General features: G+C 37.5%; 1 protein-coding gene across 1 annotated transcript; it reads left to right on the top strand.

Moving 5' to 3' along the window:
• Nucleotides 1-8,692: 8,692 nt before the first annotated feature.
• LOC103985147 (small ribosomal subunit protein cS23z) lies at nucleotides 8,693-9,567 on the top strand. Its single transcript, XM_009402771.3, has 2 exons — nucleotides 8,693-9,039; nucleotides 9,129-9,567. Exons 1-2 carry the CDS (start codon nucleotides 8,779-8,781, stop codon nucleotides 9,402-9,404), a joined length of 537 nt encoding a protein of 178 aa, XP_009401046.1. The 5' UTR covers nucleotides 8,693-8,778; the 3' UTR covers nucleotides 9,405-9,567.
• The last annotated feature ends 11,808 nt before the right edge of the window (nucleotides 9,568-21,375 follow it).

Here is a 21,375-nt window from a genome sequence, read left to right as displayed (position 1 = left end):
TCTTTCTCGGCGAGCTCCGCGAACTCCCAACGAATCTTCGGACTTCCGTCGAACTCTCGAACCCGCAACAAATCCTTCGCGCTTGACTCCGACACTTTGTTTCGCTTTATGTCTTCATCGTTATCATAGTTAATCCTGCACAATTAAAACAAAACTTCGATCGAGACAATTAATCCTAAGCAATTTACCCAAGTTGTCCGGCATGTCATTGGTCTCTCGACGCTTCGTCCGATTCTTCGGCGCATCGTCCTCTCCTGCAGCCTATTGCCCAATCGGCCAGTTGACTCCGCAACTCCGATATCCTTGGCACAATACCCGCTCTTCTTGGCCCGATGCCCGAGTCCACGGCCCGAAGCCTTCTGTCGATACGTCGACCGATCCACCGGCCCGACGTCCAATCTTCTGACATGTTCCTCCGGCACAACATGATGTTCTTGCTTTAATTGTCTCATCCTGATCAAAGCATCCTGCGTCACTCAAAACGCAGATTAAATCATAAACATATATCAAGTAGTTTCATCATCAAAATACGAGATTCAACAATCTCCCCCTTTTTGATGATGACAACCACTTGATGACGGAGTTAAACTTAACTCCCGGAGTTTAAACAAACTCCCCCTATCAATATGCCATATTGATAGAACCTTGAATTCAAACTGAATTCAAGTCATTGCAATATTCATCATGGATACTTGCAATACGTCAACATGAACATATGCATAAACTTATGCATCACATGTCATGTCATCAACATACTTTCATCAACATACTTCTCCCCCTTTGTCATCAACAAAAAGGAGAAGTACTACAATCAAGTGTGTGTGATATTGGTTCAACTCATTGCATGAAAAACATAGTATCAAGTTTTATCATCATGCAATCTTGGAGCTAGAAGATTTAGCAAGTGTTACATCATGCTTAGAACATTCATGCTATCAAGTTTTAGATATGCAAGTTTTATAGCATATAAGATAGCACTTTTGGTAATGTTCAAGATAGCAAGTTCTACATCATGCAAGCTAGCAAATTAGAGATGTTCAAGAAGGCAACTCTTGCTTCTTGAAAATTTTGCTCACTTTGCTAGATGCGCAAGTTAGCATTTTTGCCTCTTGAGATAGGCAAGATAGCACATTTGCTTCTTTTGAGATAGCAACTTTTTGCTTCTCTTTAGACCAACAAGCTAGCAATTTTTACGATATACAAGTTTCACAATATATAAGCTAGCAAAAATTTCGAAAGCAAATGCAAGATAAATTTCTTGTGTAAGCTCATGATTCTTGCTTCCTATTGCAATGTGCAAATTGCAAGTTTTGCTTCTTGAGATATTCAAGATAGTGATTTTCAAGAAGACAATTTTTGCTTCTTGAAATAAGCAAGTTAGCAATCAAGTTTTTGCATCTTCTTGACTTGTGCAAGCTAGCTATCTCCCCCTTTGTCATTGTCAAAAAGAAAGGAAGAATACAGTTTTGTAGTTCTTTTTCCTTTTACAACGATTTCAAAATCATGACAAAGGATGAATAATCAAGTTATGAATGTTAAGACAATTTTTTATCATGAATATTTTATCATTGCATGCATCGTTATCATAGGTTGAAGTATTACATGCATAATTTCATATCACCATTCATAATTACATTAATATTTCAATATAGCAATTTCTTCTCAAAGTGTGTAACTTAGCACTCATAGCATTTTAAATCATGATTTACATCATATGCAACACATCACATCATAATTAGAAAGCACAAGTATTGCATACATAATTGCACATCATAAATGTTTCATATCATGATGGTATCAATTTTGTCAAATTATATCCTACCATGCATGATCAAAACTTCTCCCCATTTTATCAATGAAAACAAGAAGAAAGTAGGGGGTAGAGCATAAAAGTGTTAAATATTTCAATCATTTCAAGGCATCATAGATCAAGTTATGATTCGTGATTCATCATAAAGCAAGTTAGTTTTCAATCATCACATAAGGCATTTATGGAATTTTTGAAACATAGGAGAATGATTAATTTAAGCATGTAATGTTTCAATCAAAATCAAGTCATGAATACCAATACTTTCATATTGTGAGTATCAATTCATGAATACCAAAAGATATTATTTGTGATTTCAATTTTGCAAGATCATGATTATGATTTAGACATAACTTATTCAAATCAAATCGTCAACTTGAAAACTCATAATCAAGTCATTAAAATTAATTTCGAAATTCACAAAATATCATGAAATCAAAAGACAAGTTGCATTTCATTTGAAGAACTCCTTTTTGATAAATGTAGGGAGCATAATGAACGATCTTGATTTATAAAGAGCTTCATGTTATAATGATCAAGATCATGATTTTAATAATTATTCTCTTTAGCAAAGAATCACAAAAGCACTTTATTTTTGCATAAGAAATCTCATTGTATTATGATTTATAAATTCTTTTTCTGCACATGAATCATAGGAGATATGTATGTGAAACAAATCTTTGCAAGCAAAGACACTATCATTCATATTTCAAGATGGAATTTATAAGCAGGAATCATTTCATCAAATCCATTTTAGAAAAATATTTTTCATAAGTGTATGAGAAAATCCGATTGTTATGATACCAATTGTTAAGTGAATCCGAAAATGAAATTAGTACTTTCATGCATTCAGACATGATTTTTGCTATAGATTTTGAATTTAAATCATGAAGATCAAACAAGCTCATGATCATGAATAACTTAAAATCTCATGCATAAAATTGTTAATCATTGTATCATAACCATTTAATATTATTATGCATTACTTTAAATCAAGCGTGATTTCATTTAACAATGTTAATCAAACATGATACACATTATTACTTCTTAACCATGATTTCATATTTTCAATCAAAATAATTTTGTTTGTTTATCATAAAATATGCAATATTATCATTTTCGAAATTACTAGCATGATCATAATTTTGTAATTTTTTTTTTTTAACATGTAATTTTCAAGAAAATTAATTCTAAACTAAAAAAGAAAACTACATCATGAAAGCATCAAGTAATTTCAAAATAAACCAAAGGCATTACCTCAACGTTGTAGGCTGTTAAGGCATAGTTTGCCGCCTCGCTTTTGTTGATTTTTTCTTCGTCTTCGGAGGAGCTCGATTCATCCCAATTTTTGTTCTTCTTCTTGCGTTTAAAGCAAGTAGTTCCATTCTTTTTGCTTTTTAATTTTCGTTTCATTTGTAGTTTAAGTTCACCATCACTTGAGCTTATGCTCGAGTGGTCTTCAAATGTTCTATGTCCCAAATCCTTCCTGTTCTTTGGAAGGTTGTTTTGTTCATCATTGTCCTCATCACTTGAGTCATCGCTCAAGTGGCATTCATTTGTCCAGAGTTCCAAATCCTTCCTGTTCTTTGGAAGGTGATTGTGTTCAACATGTTCATCATGTGCATTGTGCACCATTTCATATGTCATCAATGAACCAATTAGTTCTTCAAGTGGTAAGTTGTTTAGGTTTTTAGCTTCTTGAATAGCAGTTACTTTTGAATCCCAAGTTTTAGAAAGTGAGCGCAAAACTTTGTTAACGAGTTCAAAATCCGAAAAGCTTTTACCAAGTGATTTTAAACCATTGACGACATCCGTAAAACGGGTGTACATGTCAACAACGGTTTCGCTTGGTTTCATATGAAAAAGCTCGAAATCATGCAGTAAAATATTAACTTTCGAGTCTTTGACTCTACTAGTTCCCTCGTGCGTGATTTCAAGAGTGCGCCAAATATCGAAAGCCGTTTCGCACAAAGAAACCCGATTGAACTCATTTTTGTCCAAAGCGCAAAATAAGGCATTCATAGCCTTTGCGTTTAAAGAAAAATACTTCTTCTCCAAATCCGACCATTCGTTCGTCGGTTTAGAGGGAAGTTGAAAACCGTTTTCAACGATATTCCATAAATCCAGATTTAGAGAAATTAAGAAAACTCTCATTCGAGTTTTCCAATAAGTGTAGTCCAATCCGTTAAAGAACGGTGGACGAAAGACCGAACAGCCCTCTTGAAAAGTCATTTCTCTCGGGTGTAAATCCGAAATGAGAAAAACCCCGCTCTGATACCAATTGTTAGGATCGAGAGCACTAAGAGGGGGGGGGTGAATTAGTGCAGCGGAAATCTTACAGCGATTAAAACCAAGAGCTGCGTTCGTTCAATAAAAACTATTATGATGCAAAAGCTAATTCTCAGTTTGTATCTAAGTGCAGTTTGCGTCTAAGCGCAGATTGCGTCTAAGCGCAGTTTTGCGTCTAAGCGCAGTTTACGTCTAAACTCAGATTTACGTCTAGACGCTGTTTTACGTCTAAATGCAGATTTACGTCTAAACGCAGATTTACGTCTAAACTCAGATTTACGTCTAAAACTCAGATTTACGTCTAAACGCAGATTTAGAAGAACAGCACTTAGAACTTGTTCGTGAAAGCGCAGAGAGCAGTAGTAATGAGGGAGGTTTGCAGTAATGATAAAGTGCTCGAAAATAAACGCAAACCAGAGATTTAGAGTGGTTCGGTCAGCCTTGACCTACTCCACTTTTGGCTTCCTCCACCGACGAGGTTGCCGACGTCAACTAGGTGCCTTCCTTCAATGGGCGAAGGCTAACTGCCCTTTTACAGTTTCTCTCCTTTTGACAGGCTTAGGAGACAACCTTTACAGATCCTTTCTCTCCTCTCTTTACAACTCAAAACTTGAAGAACAGAAGGAGGAGAACTTTAGGACTTTACACAAATTTGAGCTCTTAGAATCACTGAAAAGATCAAGAATTCGGTGTGGATCTGTATCTTTTCAGTGCTGAATGGGTGGGGTATTTATAGGCCCCAACCCAATTCAAACTTCGAGCTCAAAACGATCAAATCGATCAAATCCCAGAATTCTGGGATCAGGCGGTTGCACCTCTTGACTGGAGAGGTGGCACCGCCTGGCAGAGCTCGAAGACTGAGCTCAGGCGATTGCCTTTCTCTGCCAGAGCTCGAAGACTGAGCTCGATGGTCGCATCACCTGGCAGAGCTCGAAGACTGAGCTTGGTGGTTGCATCACCTGGCAGAGCTCGAAACTGAGCTTGGTGGTTGCATCACCTGGCAGAGCTCCAAACTGAGCTCAGGCTGATGCACCTCTCTGCCAGAGCTCGAAGACTGAGCTTGGTGATTGCATCACCTGGCAGTGCTCGAGACTGAGCTCAGGCTGATGCACCTCTCTGCCAGAGCTCGAAGACTGAGCTCGGTGGTTGCATCGCCTGGCAGAGCTCGAAACTTGAGCTCTGGCGGTGCTACCTCTTGGCAGAGGAGGTTGCACCGCCCAGTCTAGCTCGAAGACTGAGCTCTGGGCGGTTGCACCTCTCGGCTGGGGCGGTTGCACCTCCCAGCCTCGCAGCCCTGGCGGTTGCACCTCCTGGCTGGGGCGGTTGCACCTCCCAACCTCACAGCCCTGGGCGGTGCTACCTCCAACCCTGGCGGTGGCACCTCTTCACTATTCCAGCTCACTTGGTTTGGCTCCAAACTTGGTCCAAACCAGTCCGAACTTGGGCCTAATTGGCCCCTACTTGGGTTATAGGATTAACACCTAATCCTAACCCTAATTAACGTGCTAACTATGAATTTAAAGACATTTTCTAAGCTATTACAAAGTCCGCAAGTCAAGACTTCTTCTAGCGAGCTTCCGGCAAACTTCCGGCGGTCTTCCGATGAACTCTCGGAAACCATTCTGCGGACTCCCGGCAAGCTCCTAGACTTCACGATTTGTTCTTAGCGAGTTCCAACGAGCTTCTTCGGCAAGCTCCGATCTTTCTCGGCGAGCTCCGCGAACTCCCAACGAATCTTCGGACTTCCGTCGAACTCTCGAACCCGCAACAAATCCTTCGCGCTTGACTCCGACACTTTGTTTCGCTTTATGTCTTCATCGTTATCATAGTTAATCCTGCACAATTAAAACAAAACTTCGATCGAGACAATTAATCCTAAGCAATTTACCCAAGTTGTCCGGCATGTCATTGGTCTCTCGACGCTTCGTCCGATTCTTCGGCGCATCGTCCTCTCCTGCAGCCTATTGCCCAATCGGCCAGTTGACTCCGCAACTCCGATATCCTTGGCACAATACCCGCTCTTCTTGGCCCGATGCCCGAGTCCACGGCCCGAAGCCTTCTGTCGATACGTCGACCGATCCACCGGCCCGACGTCCAATCTTCTGACATGTTCCTCCGGCACAACATGATGTTCTTGCTTTAATTGTCTCATCCTGATCAAAGCATCCTGCGTCACTCAAAACGCAGATTAAATCATAAACATATATCAAGTAGTTTCATCATCAAAATACGAGATTCAACAGTTTTCTCCTAAACCTGTGAAAAGGGGAAAGAGTTGTAACAAGAGTGGTTTGACCTTCACCCATTAAAAGAAAATCGGTATAAAAGCCGATGGCCTTGAAGGAAGAGAAATCGAGAGTGGACGTAGGTCGTGATGACTGAACCATTATAAATCGATTTGAATTTCTTCTTTTTCTTTGATTTAGTATTACATAATAATTTACATACTAAGCAATCGTTACTTACACTTTTTGTGAATCACATTTTCGATACAGATTTATCGATTGAAATGTTTAAACTAAAATTTTCGAAAGTACTAATTTACTTACGGACTCATGCTCAAACTTACTTACGCATGATCAAACCCATGAAAGTATTGAGAATCACTTCAGGCTTATTGTAATATAAAAGTTTCTTCTAATCACCATGTGTATGTTTGTTATCATGACTTCACTTCATACCCAAGTCCGCTAGTTCACTCAAGCTTATTATATGGAAAGATCATACATTTTAGCTATAAATCGTATTTGAAATAGATATTAATACTTATATATACTTGAAGTTGCATTTGAAATCACTTTGAGCATAATATTTTTGAAAGCATATAGTTCAACTTTAAAATCGATATTATAAAATATCTCTTTTGGTGATGATAAAATATATATGTTATTTGTGTTTCGGTTCACATGCTAGATGTTATACTATGTACATGAACTTAAGCACTATATTTCTTTTGTGAAATTTCATAGAATTTTTAAAATTAAGCATCGAGCTATGTTGGAACACAATAAACCCGTGAGCTTCGCATATATATTGATTGATAGAAGATAAGATTTTCCTAACTATATGAGGAAATTTCTCTATTCTGTTGAGGAAAATCCTCTATTCTGTTAGGGAAATCCTCCCTCCTAATTTGTATAAATAGGAGAGGGAACATGTTAATAGATTCAAGCTAAAGCTAAAGTTTCTCTACTTCAATAAAGCTTCATTCAATATTTGTTCTTATCTTCTATTATTTCTATCATGGTATCAGAGCCGCTTGCCTAGAGCAAGCTCTCATCTCGCTGTCAATTCATCATTGGTGTTGCCACTCTACGCCAACGTCCGTTCCCTTCCGCTACGGCATCTCTAGTGCTGCTCATTAGCACTGCCCCACCTTTCTTCCTCGTTGTAGCTATTTTCCTTCCTCTTCTGCTACAGCTTCCTCTTTTGCTACAGCTTTCTCCTCTGTTGCAGTTTCCTCCTTTGCTGTAGTAGCATCACTGCAACATTGCTGTAGATTTCTTCTCTAACGTCGCAGCCGTCGTAATCGCAACCACGACCAACGTCGTTGAGAAAAGCGAAGCTTCGCTCTTGCCTTCGGCCAGCGACCAACGTCGCTGAGAAAAGTGAAGCTTCATCCTTCGGCCAGCGACCAACGTCGTTGCATTCCTAAGAGGCTCCGTGGTCAATCCTCATCTTCCTCACCGCGGTAGTCTTCGCTGATCTGTCAACATTCGATAGACTTAAGGAGAATGAAAGGAACGCCTGTGCCATCACAGCAACAGCAATCGTAACAACAGCAGCAGCGATCTACACTTATCTTACTCATGAAGCCTCTCGCTTGTAAACAATTCTTTGCATCGATCCAAGATTGGTATCCTTGTCAGGAGCACCATCTTGCGGGGGCATGATAGAAGATAAGATTTTCCTAACTATATGAGGAAATTTCTCTATTCTGTTGAGGAAAATCCTCTATTCTGTTAGGGAAATCCTCCCTCCTAATTTGTATAAATAGGAGAGGGAACATGTTAATAGATTCAAGCTAAAGCTAAAGTTTCTCTACTTCAATAAAGCTTCATTCAATATTTGTTCTTATCTTCTATTATTTCTATCATTGATTCCAAATTGAAAGTGGCTTCGTTATCCATTCTTTGGCAACAATGATCATGAGCAATGGTTCTTTTTATTTATTTGATAAATTCTTGCTATGCATAAAGTATTTATCATATATAATTTACCAATATTTACCAAGAAGAAAAGCAACAAAGATCGATGGAGAGAAAGGAGATGAACAGATAAACCTGACATGGGGGAGAGAGTGATTTTGCTGCACGCTCTATTACCTATCTCTACCGTTCAGTCTTTTTATTCTTGCTATCTCATTCCACAACTTTACTATCAAGAAAAAATCTCGCAAGAATTCTCATTTTCATTAAAAAAAAAAAAAAGGAAGCCGGCCCTTTACTTCGCCGTTGGTTCAGCGCGGCCAAACATGAAATCAGGCCGGTCTAGTCAAAAGAATATTGGGCCGCTCCGGTCCAAAAAGTATCGGGCCGGCTCGGTGCACGAGCATCCCTCGGATTGCCCCGTTCGATGGCCTCCTTATCCAAAGCGACGGATAGAAGAGCGTGGTCCGAGTTGGGAGCTCTCCTCACCCCCATCGAGCAAAGAAAGCAGAGAGGAGCGCAGCAGCGGGAAAGATGCAGTGTGTGAGCCCTCTCACCGCCCAAGCCATTCTTCCAACTGCTCACAATGCTCGCCTCCCATCCCCCAGACCTTTCTTCCCTTCATCTTTGGCCACCACGCCCACCATCTCATCTTTCGTTCGATCAAGAACCAACACCAAGGCCCATTTCAGGAGATTCACGCCACCGGTTTCCGTGGCGGCTGCCGAGGCCCTCGACACTCTGTCCGGTGTTGACCAAGTCGAAGACAAGGAAGAAGCCGAAGCAAAACAATTGGTTGGGCTTCAGAACCCTCTTTTTCCGCCTATTTCCATATCTTCCATGGTTTGTGATGGGATTTGGTTGTGGTTTGTGACCGGCTGAAGTCAGGGGCGGTGGTGAAACCGCCGGAGAAGCCGAGGCTGGTGCTTCGGTTCATATGGATGGAGAAGAACATCGGGCTGGCGCTGGACCAGGTGATCCCGGGCCATGGCACCGTGCCGCTCAGCCCCTACTACTTCTGGCCGCGGAAGGATGCGTGGGAGGAGCTCAAGTCCAAGATCGAGGAAAAGCCCTGGATTTCGCAGAAGCGAATGATCATCCTCCTCAACCAGGCCACTGATATCATCAACCTCTGGCAGCAGAGCGGCGGTAATCTGTAGCCGCTCCTTCTCTTCCCTTCCACTCACATTGCCGGCTAAGGTCGATGCCACAAAATTATTGGATAATTTTGTCAATCATGACTTTTCTTGCTTGGTAACGTGTACGACTTCCGTTGTTTAATCTTTCCTGATTAAATTAAGGTTATAGCTGTATTGTGTGATATTTGAGATGTGTGTTTACTTAGTTCGAGGTAAATAGAGGGGTAATTTCGAGGCACATGTCTTAGTTCATTAGACGTTCTATCAGTCGATCGTTCAAGCTCTGTCTTCTTTAAGCATCTTTCTTCCTATTCATTGTATAGTACAGGCAATTTCTCTGCTGGTCATCCTTGATAATTTGTAATGGGATATTTAGGGTTGAGCTCTGAACTCTTTTAGCTTCTTTCTTCATATTCTTTGTATAGTACAGGCAATGTTTCTACTGGTCATCCTTGATAATTTGTGTAAAACACGATGGCCGTCTATGCAATTTTTTTCTGCATATTTTATGCTGTTGACAGAAAATTGATCACCTTGGATCATCAAGAGCTGTCAGTTTTTGCGTTCCTCTCAAGTCTCCCTCGTTCCTACTTTCGAAACTGTTGCTCTGTACGCTCTTAGCGTTGAGCTCTGTGCTCTTTTAGCTTCTTTCTTCATATTCTTTGTATAGGACATGCGATTTCACTAGTGGTCATCCTTGATAATTTGTGTAAATCACACTTTGATGACTGTATATGCAAGTTCTTTTTGCATATTTTCTGTTGACAGAAAATTGATCACCTTGTATCATCAAGAGCTGTCATATTCTACGTTCCTCTCAAGTCTCTCAATGGATACCTCATTACACTTTTCGAAACTATAGCTTGGTTGTGGAAGGTATATGACATGGGTTCTAAACATGTTTTCTAGCACTTTATTTAGCTTTTACATGGTATCATATCTTGCATTTAACACATCTGGAATTGAATTTTAACACAGTTTATGTTATTCTTGAAGTTTATAAGGTACGCTGGTTTATTGCATCTGCATTCACTGATACACAGCAGAGAAGGTAGGACAGTGTAGTCTTTGTATGAAAACAAAGGCTTCATGCTCCAATTTTTTCAGTAATTTTTTGAGTACCAATAGCCGGCTTATACTCCAGTCTTTCATTTTGCTTCTATTCTCAAGTAGAATACTGATCTTATAATATGAACCAATATAACCTTTGATTTTACATCTATTCTCAAGTGCAGTACCGATGTAATAATATCAACTAATAAAATCAGTATATTTCTTTCATCTTTTCATCTTTTACCAATTCCATGGAGTCCCAGTTAATTAAGCACCTTCTTTATCTTTGTCTAAGTTTAACTCCTTGGCTATTGTGGTCAGGTCGAGGTTTCTGTCACCTATTTATTGCCCCAGTTAATCTTGGGTCGTACAGAGTATAATTTATGGGCATGAAACTTGTCCATATTGTGAATTGTCCACACCTAAAGCTATGACAAGTAAATCTGTCACATCAGCCGCATCTAAATGAATTAAGAACATAAAATCTAAAGGTAAGCGTATTAACAGGTAGCTGATAAAGCGAGACTCGTTACGAGAAAAATCCTGTGTCATTCTATATCAATCATGCAAATTTCTTTTTAGACTGAAAGCTGATAAAGAAATTAAGTTTGTCATAAATTTAATATTTTACACTCTAAAACATCTTATAGAATATCCTAATAAAATTAAAAAAATAAAAAAATAATTACTAGAGATAAAGTTCATTCGTCCTAGCTTTTAATCATCATATCACCGATCGTATTAAAAAAAAGATAATATAATTATATATAGATAGATTAAAGAGAAGATAATATAATTATATATAGATTAAAGAGAATTGAATAAAGTTACTACTAAGAACAAATATCTATTCTTTAGAGACGATGACTTGTTTGATAAATTATAAGGTGTATTAAGAATTCTCTAAATTAATTTATGATTAGGATATCATTACTTAAAAATCAAGAATAACGACATTCCTAAGATTACGTTAGCACTAGATATGGGTATATTGAATTTTAAGTAATAAACTAATACAACGGTAATTTTTATAGACATAATGAATAATGAACAATGATTTAAATAGTATCAATATAGTTTTGTTATAGTTTTTATTGATGACATTTTCATATACTCATAGAGAAAAATATGCAAAATATTTAATAACAAATTTAAGTATTTTAAAAAATGAACAATTATATATATAATTTTAAAAAAGATCAGTTTTGATTGGACATAATATATCTAAGGAAGGGATATCAATAGATCCAACTAAAAGTAGAAGCAACTAGTAATTGGCCTAGAGGACTAAAGTAATTATGGTATAGAAATTTCTTTAGTTTATTGAATCTCATATTTTGATAATGAAGTCAATTATAAGTTGTTTGATCTAATCTATATATTGATAAAAGTGTGCAGGATTAACTACGATGGCAGTAAGACATAAAGCAGGTGTTGTGCCAGAGTCAAGATCGAGATCTCATTGGGAGTTCGAGAGTTCGATGGAAGTCCGGACGTTTGTCGGAAGTTCTGCGGGAACCAACCGAGAAGTCCAGGAGCTTGCTATAGAAGCTCATAGGAACTTGCCAAGAATATCGTCGTAAAGTCCAGGAGCTTGCCGGGAGTCCGCCGGAACATTGCCAAGAGTTCGTCGGATGTTCGCTGGAAGCTCACCGGAAGAGCAATTGACGCACCGAAATAAGATGCACTGTAATCATGTCTTAATTATCGTAGTTAGAGTGTAAATTAAGTTAGGATTGGGAGGTAATCCCACTAACTTAATTTGGGATCAACTAGGCCCTAAGTTGGGTTAGTTTGGACCGGATTCAAGGCCCAACCAGGACCCTGAAAACATGGTCGGCGGTGGCACCACCTAGAAAGCAGTGCCCCTGGATTCTTGGGCGGTGATACCACCCAGAATGGGCGGTGGTACTGCCGCCAATAGTGCTGCCAGCGGTGGTATCGCTCTTGTTCGACGATGGTACCGCCCAGGGTCATATCAACAGTAGTAGTACCACCCAGTAATGGCGGTGGTACCGCCAGTATCCCGGATTCCGGAGATGTAACACTTTTTGGCTCCAATTTTGAAGCCATTGGGGCCTATAAAAACCCCACCCTTTTTTGCATGAAAGGGCATGAAACCTATTTACATAATTTTGAGTTCTTGAGCCTTAAAGTGTTGTAAAAGTTAGAGTTCTCCTCCTTTATCTCTTAGCCTTGTAACCATCCAAGAAAGAGGAGTGAGACTTGTAAGGGTTCATCTACTAAACCCGAAAAAAGGAAAAAGTACTGTAAAGAGGTGTTCGATCTTTACCTATTGAAGGAAGGCCTTTAGTGGACGCTAGAGACCTCGTCGGAAGAGGAATCCGAAAGTGGATGTAGATCATGTTGATCGAACCACTCTAAAACTCGGTTTGCATTTACTTTGAGCAACTTTCTTTTATAGCAAACTGCCTCTCCTCCTTACTGTGCTTTAACTACGTTTACATATGCTTTCAAGTAAATACCTTCCGAGATCGGCTTTAATCGTATGAATACTTTACGAAACCGATGCTTTTCATTTGTGCAATTTATATTATCGCAAATCACCTTAGTTTTCTCTTGCACTTTCACGAAAGCTTTCAAGTTCAAATTCCTTCCGAAACGAATTAAATTGAAACCATCTCGACGGAATCGATTTTAATTGAAACAAGTTTTTGAAATAACAAAAGTTTTCTACTGCACTAATTCACCCCACCTCTTAGTGCTGCTCTTGATCCTAACAATTGTATCAGAGCAAGATTCACTCTCATTTGGTTTTAAACCCAAGAGAGATGGCATTTGCTGGTAACCTAGAGGGTCATTTAATTATACGTCCGCCCATGTTCAATAGGACGGATTACATATATTGGAAGACTAGAATGAGGATCTTCCTAATTTCAATGGATTTTGAGCTTTGGAATGTTGTCGAAAATAGTTTTCAAAAGTCTTCTCTTCCAATGAACGATTCGAATGAGTTGGAGAAGAAGACTTTTATGTTAAACGCAAAGGCTATGAATGCCTTATTTTGTGCATTAGATAAAAATGAGTTTAATCGAGTATCGATTTGTGAAATAGATTTTGACATTTGGCATACACTCAAAGTGACTCATGAAGGCACTAGTAGAGTGAAGGAGTCAAAAATTAATCTTTTGGTGCATTCTTATGAGTTGTTTCAAATGAAACTGAGTGAGACCATTGGAGACATGTACGCTCGATTTACGGATGTCGTTAATGGTCTAAAAGGACTTGGTAAAGGTTTCTCGGATTTTGAACTCGTTAATAAAGTTTTAAGATCCCTTCCAAAGAATTGGGACCCTAAAGTCACGGCCATTCAAGAGGCCAAAGATTTAAATAACTTTCCTCTTGAAGAACTAATTGGGTCACTAATGACATATGAAATGACATGTAAAGCTCATGAAGAGCTTGAGGACACCCTTCCAAAGAACAAGAAGGATATAGCACTAAGAACAAAAGAAGACCACTTAAAAGAAAACTCAAGTGATGAGGACTTTGATGATGATTTGACACTCTTAACAAGAAAGTTCAAAAAATTCATAAGAAGGAATAAATTTAAAACGACACTATAAATAAATTTAAACCTAAGAAAGATCAAGTAATATAATACGAATGCAAGAAGTTGGGACACTACAAGAGCAAATGTCCCTAAGTCAAGAAGAGGACACCAAAGAAGAAGGCTTTCAAAGCAACATGGGACGACTCAAGTGAATCCAACACCGAGCAAGTTGCTCACTATGCACTAATGGTCATTGAAGATGAGGTAACAAGTTCAATTGATACACATTTATCATTTAATGAACTATTAAATGCTTTTCATTATTTATTTGATGAATGCAAATCAATTAGTAAAAAAAATAAATTATTAAAAAAGGAGCATGATTCTCTTGTTAGTGATTACAATAGATTAAAAGTTGAGCATAATGATAGTTTAGCTCCATGTACAAAATGTCATGAAGTAAAAACACTTAGAAAGGAAAACTTGCTACTCAAAGAAACCTTAGAAAAATTTGAGGTTGGTAGCAAGTCCTTGAACATGATCCTTGTCAATAAGGGTCACGTTCATAAAAGAAGTGGAATCGGATTTGTGAGTAGCTCTCACCAAAACCCAACCACCTTTGTTAAAGGCCCTATCTTGCATATTTCACCCCAAAACAAATGCAACTTTTGTTACAAACTTGGACACGCAGCTTATCATTATCCGTTTAAGAAGTGTAAATCACATAAATTGATTTGGGTTCCTAAAGAAACCATAAAGAATTCCATGCAAAATGATAAGTTATGCCGATCGATTTTTGAGACACCCAAGGTCAAATGGGTACCTAAAAATCATCCTTTTTTGTAGAAATATTTACCATCACAAGCTAGGAGTAAGAGATGGTACCTTGATAGTGGATGCTCAAGGCATATGACTGGATATCCATCTCAATTCTCTAAGCTCACAAGCATAGACGAAGGATATGTCACCTTCGAAGACAACAACAAGGGTAAAATCATTGGCAAAGGAACCATAGGTAACAAATCCAACTTCTTTATTGAAGATGTGTTGTTAGTTGATAGCTTAAAGCATAATCTCTTGAGCATTAGCCAATTATGTGATAAAGGATATATTGTTAAATTTGAATCTAATGCTTGCATTATTAAAAAATAACACGAAAACACATCTATGATTGTACTAAAACAAAATAACTTATACACTATTAACATTAATGATCTTTGCAATGAAATGTGTTTTTTGGTTTTGAATGATGATGCTTGGTTTTGGCATAGTAGATTAGGTCATGCTAGCATGAAACTAATCACTCAAATATCATCCAAAGAACTTGTACGAGGAATTCCTCATATCAAGTTTCTCAAAAATAATGTGTGTAATGCATGTCAACTAGGAAAACAAATAAAAGGTAGCTTCAAACCTAAGAACTAAATGGACACCTCTAGACCTTTGTAATTGATCCATATGGACTTGTTTGGACCAATTGCTACATCAAGCCTAAGAGGTAGCAAATATGTATTTGTCATAGTGGATGATTATAGTAGATACACATGGACTTAGTTTTTCGTACACAAAAGTGAATGTTTTAGATATTTCCTTAAGTTTTGTAAACTTATTCAAAATGAAAAGGGTTATATGATTTCGTCAATTCGAAGTGATCATGGTGGTGAATTTCAAAATAGTGATTTTCAAGAATTTTGTGAATCCAATGGATACAACTACAACTTCTCTACTCCAAGAAATCCTCAACAAAATGGAGTAGTAGAAAGAAAGAATAAAAACCTACAAGAAATGGCAAGAACCATATTAAATGAACATAGTCTACCCAAATATTTTTGGGCTGAAGCTGTAAACACGACATGCTAAGCCATGAATATAGTTCCAGTAAGACCCTTACTCACCAAAACTCCTTATGAGTTGTGGAACAATAAAAAACCCAATGTTTTATATTTTATTGTTTTTGGGTGTAAGTGTTTTATCTTGAATGAAAAAGATGCCTTAGGAAAATTTGATGTTAAATCTGATGAAGGAATTTTTCTTGGCTATTCTTCTATTTCTAAAGCATTTTGTATCTTTAATAAAAGAACTTTGATTATAGAAGAATCCGTTAATGTTGTTTTTAATGAGGTTTCCAAAATTAAGAAAATTTATTTTGATGATGATGTTAATTTTGATGCTTTGAATTTAAATAAAACCCTTTCTCCATCTAGCAACTTGGATACATCTACTTTTGAAACATCCTTTCCCAAGGATTGGAAGTATGTAGATGCTCATCCTAAGGAGCTAATCATAGGAGACACATCTAAAGAGGTTCAAACTCATTCTTCTCTTAAGAATTTTTGTGCCAACGCCCCTTTTCTCTCCTAAATTAAACCAAAATACATTAACGAGGCCTTAACAGATGATGTATGAGTCATTGCAATGCAAGATGAGTTAAATCAATTTGAGAGAAATGAGGTGTGGAAACTTGTTCTTAGGTCAAATGACCATTTAGTTATTGGTACTAAATGGGTCTTTAGAAACAAGCAAGATGAATTTGGTAACGTGGTTCGAAACAAGGCTAGATTAGTGGCTAAGGGTTTCAACCAAGAAGAAGGTATCGATTATGAAGAAACCTTCACTCCTATGGCAATATTAGAAGCCATAAGGATGCTCCTTGCCTATGCTAGTAGTAATAATTTTAAGTTTTTTCAAATGGATGTTAAAAGTGCATTTCTTAATGGATTTATTTATGAAGAAGTTCATGTTGAACAACCTCTTAGATTTGAGAATGATAATCTCTCTAATCATGTATTTAAATTGACTAAAACTCTTTATGGATTAAAACAAGCCCCAAGAGCTTGGTATGAGAAACTTAGCTCATTTTTTATCAAAAATAATTTCTCTAAAGGCAAGGTCGATATTACATTGTTTATCAAAAATTTTGAAAGTAATTTTTCTTATTGTTCAAATTTATGTTGATGATATTGTTGAATCTCGTATTTTGATGATGAAACTACTTAATATATGTTTATGATTTAATCTGCATTTTAAGTGACGTAGGATGCTTCGATTAGGATGAGACAATTAAAGCAGGAAAAATCATGTTGTACCGGAGGAACATGTCAGAAGATTGGACGTCGGTCCAGTGGATCGGTCGACGTATCGGCAGAAGGCTTCGGGCCGTGGACTCGGGAATCGGGCCAAGAAGAGCGGGTATTGTGCCAAGGATATCAGAGTTGTGGAGTCAACTAGCCGATTAGGCAATAGGCCGCAGGAGAGGACGATGCACCGAAGAATCGGACAAAGCGTTGAGGGACCAATGACATGCCGGATAACTTAGTTAATTGCTTAGGATTAATTGTCTCGATTGAAGTTTTGTTTTTTATGTGCAGGATTCACTACGATGGGAGTAAGACATGTAGTAGGAGTTGCGCCAGAGTCAAGACTATGATCACGTTGGGAGTTACAGAGTTCGACGGAAGTCTGGACGGTCGTCGGAGGTTCTACGGGAACAAATCCGAGAAGTCCAGGAGCTTGCCAAAAGAAGCTCATCAGAACTCGCCAAGTGGATCGTCGCAAGTCCAGGAGTTTGCCGGAAGTCCATCGGAGCATCGCCGAAGGTTCATCGGATGTTCGCCAAAAGTTCGTCGGAAGAAACGATTGATGCACCAGAGCAAGCTATAGTAAATGTCTTAAGAATTGTCATAGTTAGCATGTAGATTAAGTTAGGAATGGGATGTGATCCCATTAACTTAATCTGGGGGCAATTGGGCCCTTGATAGACCCAAATTGGGCCGAATGGATCAACCCATTCGGACCAGAATTCCTACTAGGCGGTGGTACCGCCTAGGAGAGGGTCTCCCAGGAAAGCTGGGCGGTGCAACCGCCCCAGGCAGGCGGTGGCACCGCTTGGGCTCAGTCTCCGAGCGAGACTGGGCGGTGCAACCGCCCTTGACAAGCAGTGGCACCGCTAGGGCTCAGTCTCCGAGCGAGACTGGGCGGTGCAACCGCCCCTGTCAGGCGGTGGCACCACCCAGAGGCTCAGTCTCCAAGCTCTGCCAAGCGGTGCAACCGCCCCTGACAAGCGGTGGCACCGCCCAGAGGCTCAGTCTCCGAGCTCTGCTAGGCGGTGCAACCGCCAGACCCCAAAATTCCGGGAGATGATAGTTTTGAGCTCGGAATTTAAACTAGTTTGGAGCCTATAAATATCCCTCCCATCTCTAGGTAAAATACACAAGCACAGAGAGATTAAAAGAGAGAAAACGCTGTTGCAATCTCTAGAATTTTCCTCCTCTAGCTTAAGTGTTAGAATTATGTTTAAGAGAGGAGAGTGAGTGCTTGTAAGGGTTGTCTCCTAAACCCGGTAAAAGGAGAAGAGGGGTGTAAGAAGGAGGTTGATCTTCGCCTAGTAAAGGAAGATCGTTAGTGGATGCCGGTGGCCTCGACGGAAGAGGAATCGAAGGAGTGGATGTAGGTCACGATTAACCGAACCACTATAAACTCTCGTCTTCTCTGGTTTTCATTTATTCTTGCTGCTTACCTTACTGCAAACCTCCATATGTGCTTTACTTCCTCATCACTTTTGCTGCACTCAATTACGAACTCGCTTTCAAGTTAAGTTTCCGAAAACGGTTTTACGTCGGAAACGATTTCATCGTACGAACGCAGTTTGAATCATCGAAAGTTTTTCACAGCACTAATTCACCCCCCCCCCCTCTCTTAGTGCTCTTGATCCTAACAATTGGTATGAGAGCCCGATTTTTCTCATTTCGGATTTACACCCAAGAGAAATGGCTCTTCATGGCTTTCAAGAGGGCTTTTCGGTTGTTCGTCCACCGTTGTTTAACGGATTGGACTACACTTATTGGAAAACTCGAATGAGAGTTTTCATTATTTCTATGAATTTGGATTTGTAGAATATTGTTGAAAACGGTTTTCAACTTCCCTCTAAATTGATGAACGAATGGTCGGATTTGGAGAAGAAGTATTTTTCTTTAAATGCAAAGGCTATGAATGCCTTATTTTGTGCTTTGGACAAAAATGAGTTCAATCGGATTTCTACGTGCGAAACGGCTTTTGATATTTAGCGAACACTTAAATCATGCACGAGGGAACTAGTAGAGTCAAAGACTCGAAAGTTAACATTTTATTGCATGATTTTGAGCTTTTTCGAATGCAACCAAGTGAGACTATAGGCAACATATACACCCGTTTCACGAATGTCGTCAATAATCTAAGAGTTCTTGGTAAATCTTTTTCGAATTTTGATCTCGTAAGCAAGATCTTAAGATCCCTTCCAAAAAGGTGGGATCCTAAAATAACTGCAATACAAGAAACAAAAGATTTAAATATTTTTCCACTTGAAGAACTAATTGGTTCATTGATGACATATGAAATGGTGCACAATGCACATGATGAACATGATGAATAAAATCACCTTCCAAAGAACAGGAAGGATTTGGGACATAGAATATTTGAAGACCACTCGAGCATAAGCTCAAGTGATGGTGAACAATAACTACTCACTAAGAAATTTAAAAAATTAATGGAACGAGAATTGAAGAACAAAAAGAACGGAACTACTTGCTTTGAACGCAAGAAGAAGAACATAAAGTGGGATGAATCGAGCTCCTCCGAAGACGAGGAGAAAATCAAGAAAGGCGAGATGGTAAACTACGCCTTAACGACATTCAACGATGAGGTAATCGAAACTCCCTTAATTTATTTTGAAATTACTTGATGTTTTCCATGATGCATTTTCTTTTTTAGAATAATTATTTTTCTTGAAAATTACATATTAAAAAAAAATTGAAAATGCAAGAATATAATCACGCTCATAATTTTGAAAATAATAATAAAAATTACATGTTTTATGTTAATGGAATAAAATGTTAGATTTAAATCTAATGATCATATGTATATTTCTCTTAAGAAGAAAAAATGTGTATCTTGATTATTTCCGATTTTGATTAAAACCATGCTTGATGTCTTAATGAAAATATTAAGAAGTTTAATATCATGCTATATGTGATTAAGAAGTAATAATGTGTATTACATTGATTTCCATTGTTATTTCTCGATTTTGATTAAATAAAATCATGTTTGATTTGAAGAAATGCATAATGATGTAATATTAAATATTTTGATTGATAATTTTATGCATGAGATTTTAAGCTATACATGATGATAAGTATGTGTTATTTTCATGAGTGTATTTGAAAAATTATGACAAAAATATGCTCGAATGTATGAACTTGTTAAGATTATTTTTCAGACCTTCTTGATTCAATGATCAAATCACTTAATTGCCATGATGATTTTACACTATTACATGCCTTAATAACATGTTGGAAATTATGTGTTTTGGATACAAAAATTTTCATGATCATGAGCATGTTTTATCTTCATGATTGAACTTGAAAATCTATAGCAAAACCTTGTCCGAATGTATGAAAGTGTTAAATTTCATTTTCGGATTTTCTTGATCATAACAATTCATTTTTGAGAATCTATTGATCTTAATGGTTTTATAGCGAAATTCATTTTTCGATCCTAAACATTGATGCATGTTTTTATTTAACATAAATGAAAAAGCATGCTAACATGAAATCAATCACTTAAAATGAAATACTTAAAAAAAAAAGGGAGGAAAATATATTATCAATGAAATCATGAATCTACCTATGTTATGAATTTTGTGAACCATAAAAGTGATTTTGATGATTTGAATTTGAAATGAGTTTTATCAAAATCATGATATTGACTTCTTGGAATAACATGAGATTACCTTTGATGATCATTTTAATTTATGGGATTTTAGATTCATGACTTGGTCTTACATTTGTTTATGAGATGGTTGAAATCTTTGTACCTTTGAATTATTCCCTTCTCCTTTTAATTTTTGAATTTATGCATGTTATATGTCAAACATTTGAAACCATGTTTTGGTATCATGCATATCTAAGAAATATTGATTTGACAAATTAAATGAGTTAAAAATGAATAATGATTTTTCTCTTGAATATAACTTGTGATATTTTTTATATAAATCATCATTCGATACATGAGATTTTATTATGAATAAAAAATTCTCATTAATCGATTTCCTACTATTCTACTTGATATTTGCATAAGAGGAGATTTTCTAAATGAATCATGATTTTTCCTTGTGAGTTCTTGGATTTATTACTTGATTTTCTTTTAAAACAAGATCTCTTCTTTGTACTCCTATGATTTTTCTTGATATTTTATTTAAAGAATATATTTACTATATGAATCATGTCTTTTAGTATTCAAATGATTTTATCCTTCATGACATGATTTCTTTGTATTTATGGCTTGCATGGCTTGAAATGTTTTTGAATGATGCATGCAACACTATGATTTTTCCCTTAGATAAAAAGGCATGCAACACTTTGATTTTTTTTGAAATAATATGAAAATAAATAA

Source organism: Musa acuminata, chromosome BXJ2-5 (genome assembly GCF_036884655.1).
Source record: "Musa acuminata AAA Group cultivar baxijiao chromosome BXJ2-5, Cavendish_Baxijiao_AAA, whole genome shotgun sequence".
Lineage (NCBI taxonomy): Eukaryota > Viridiplantae > Streptophyta > Magnoliopsida > Zingiberales > Musaceae > Musa > Musa acuminata.
This window is presented reverse-complemented; position numbering and strand designations above follow the sequence as displayed.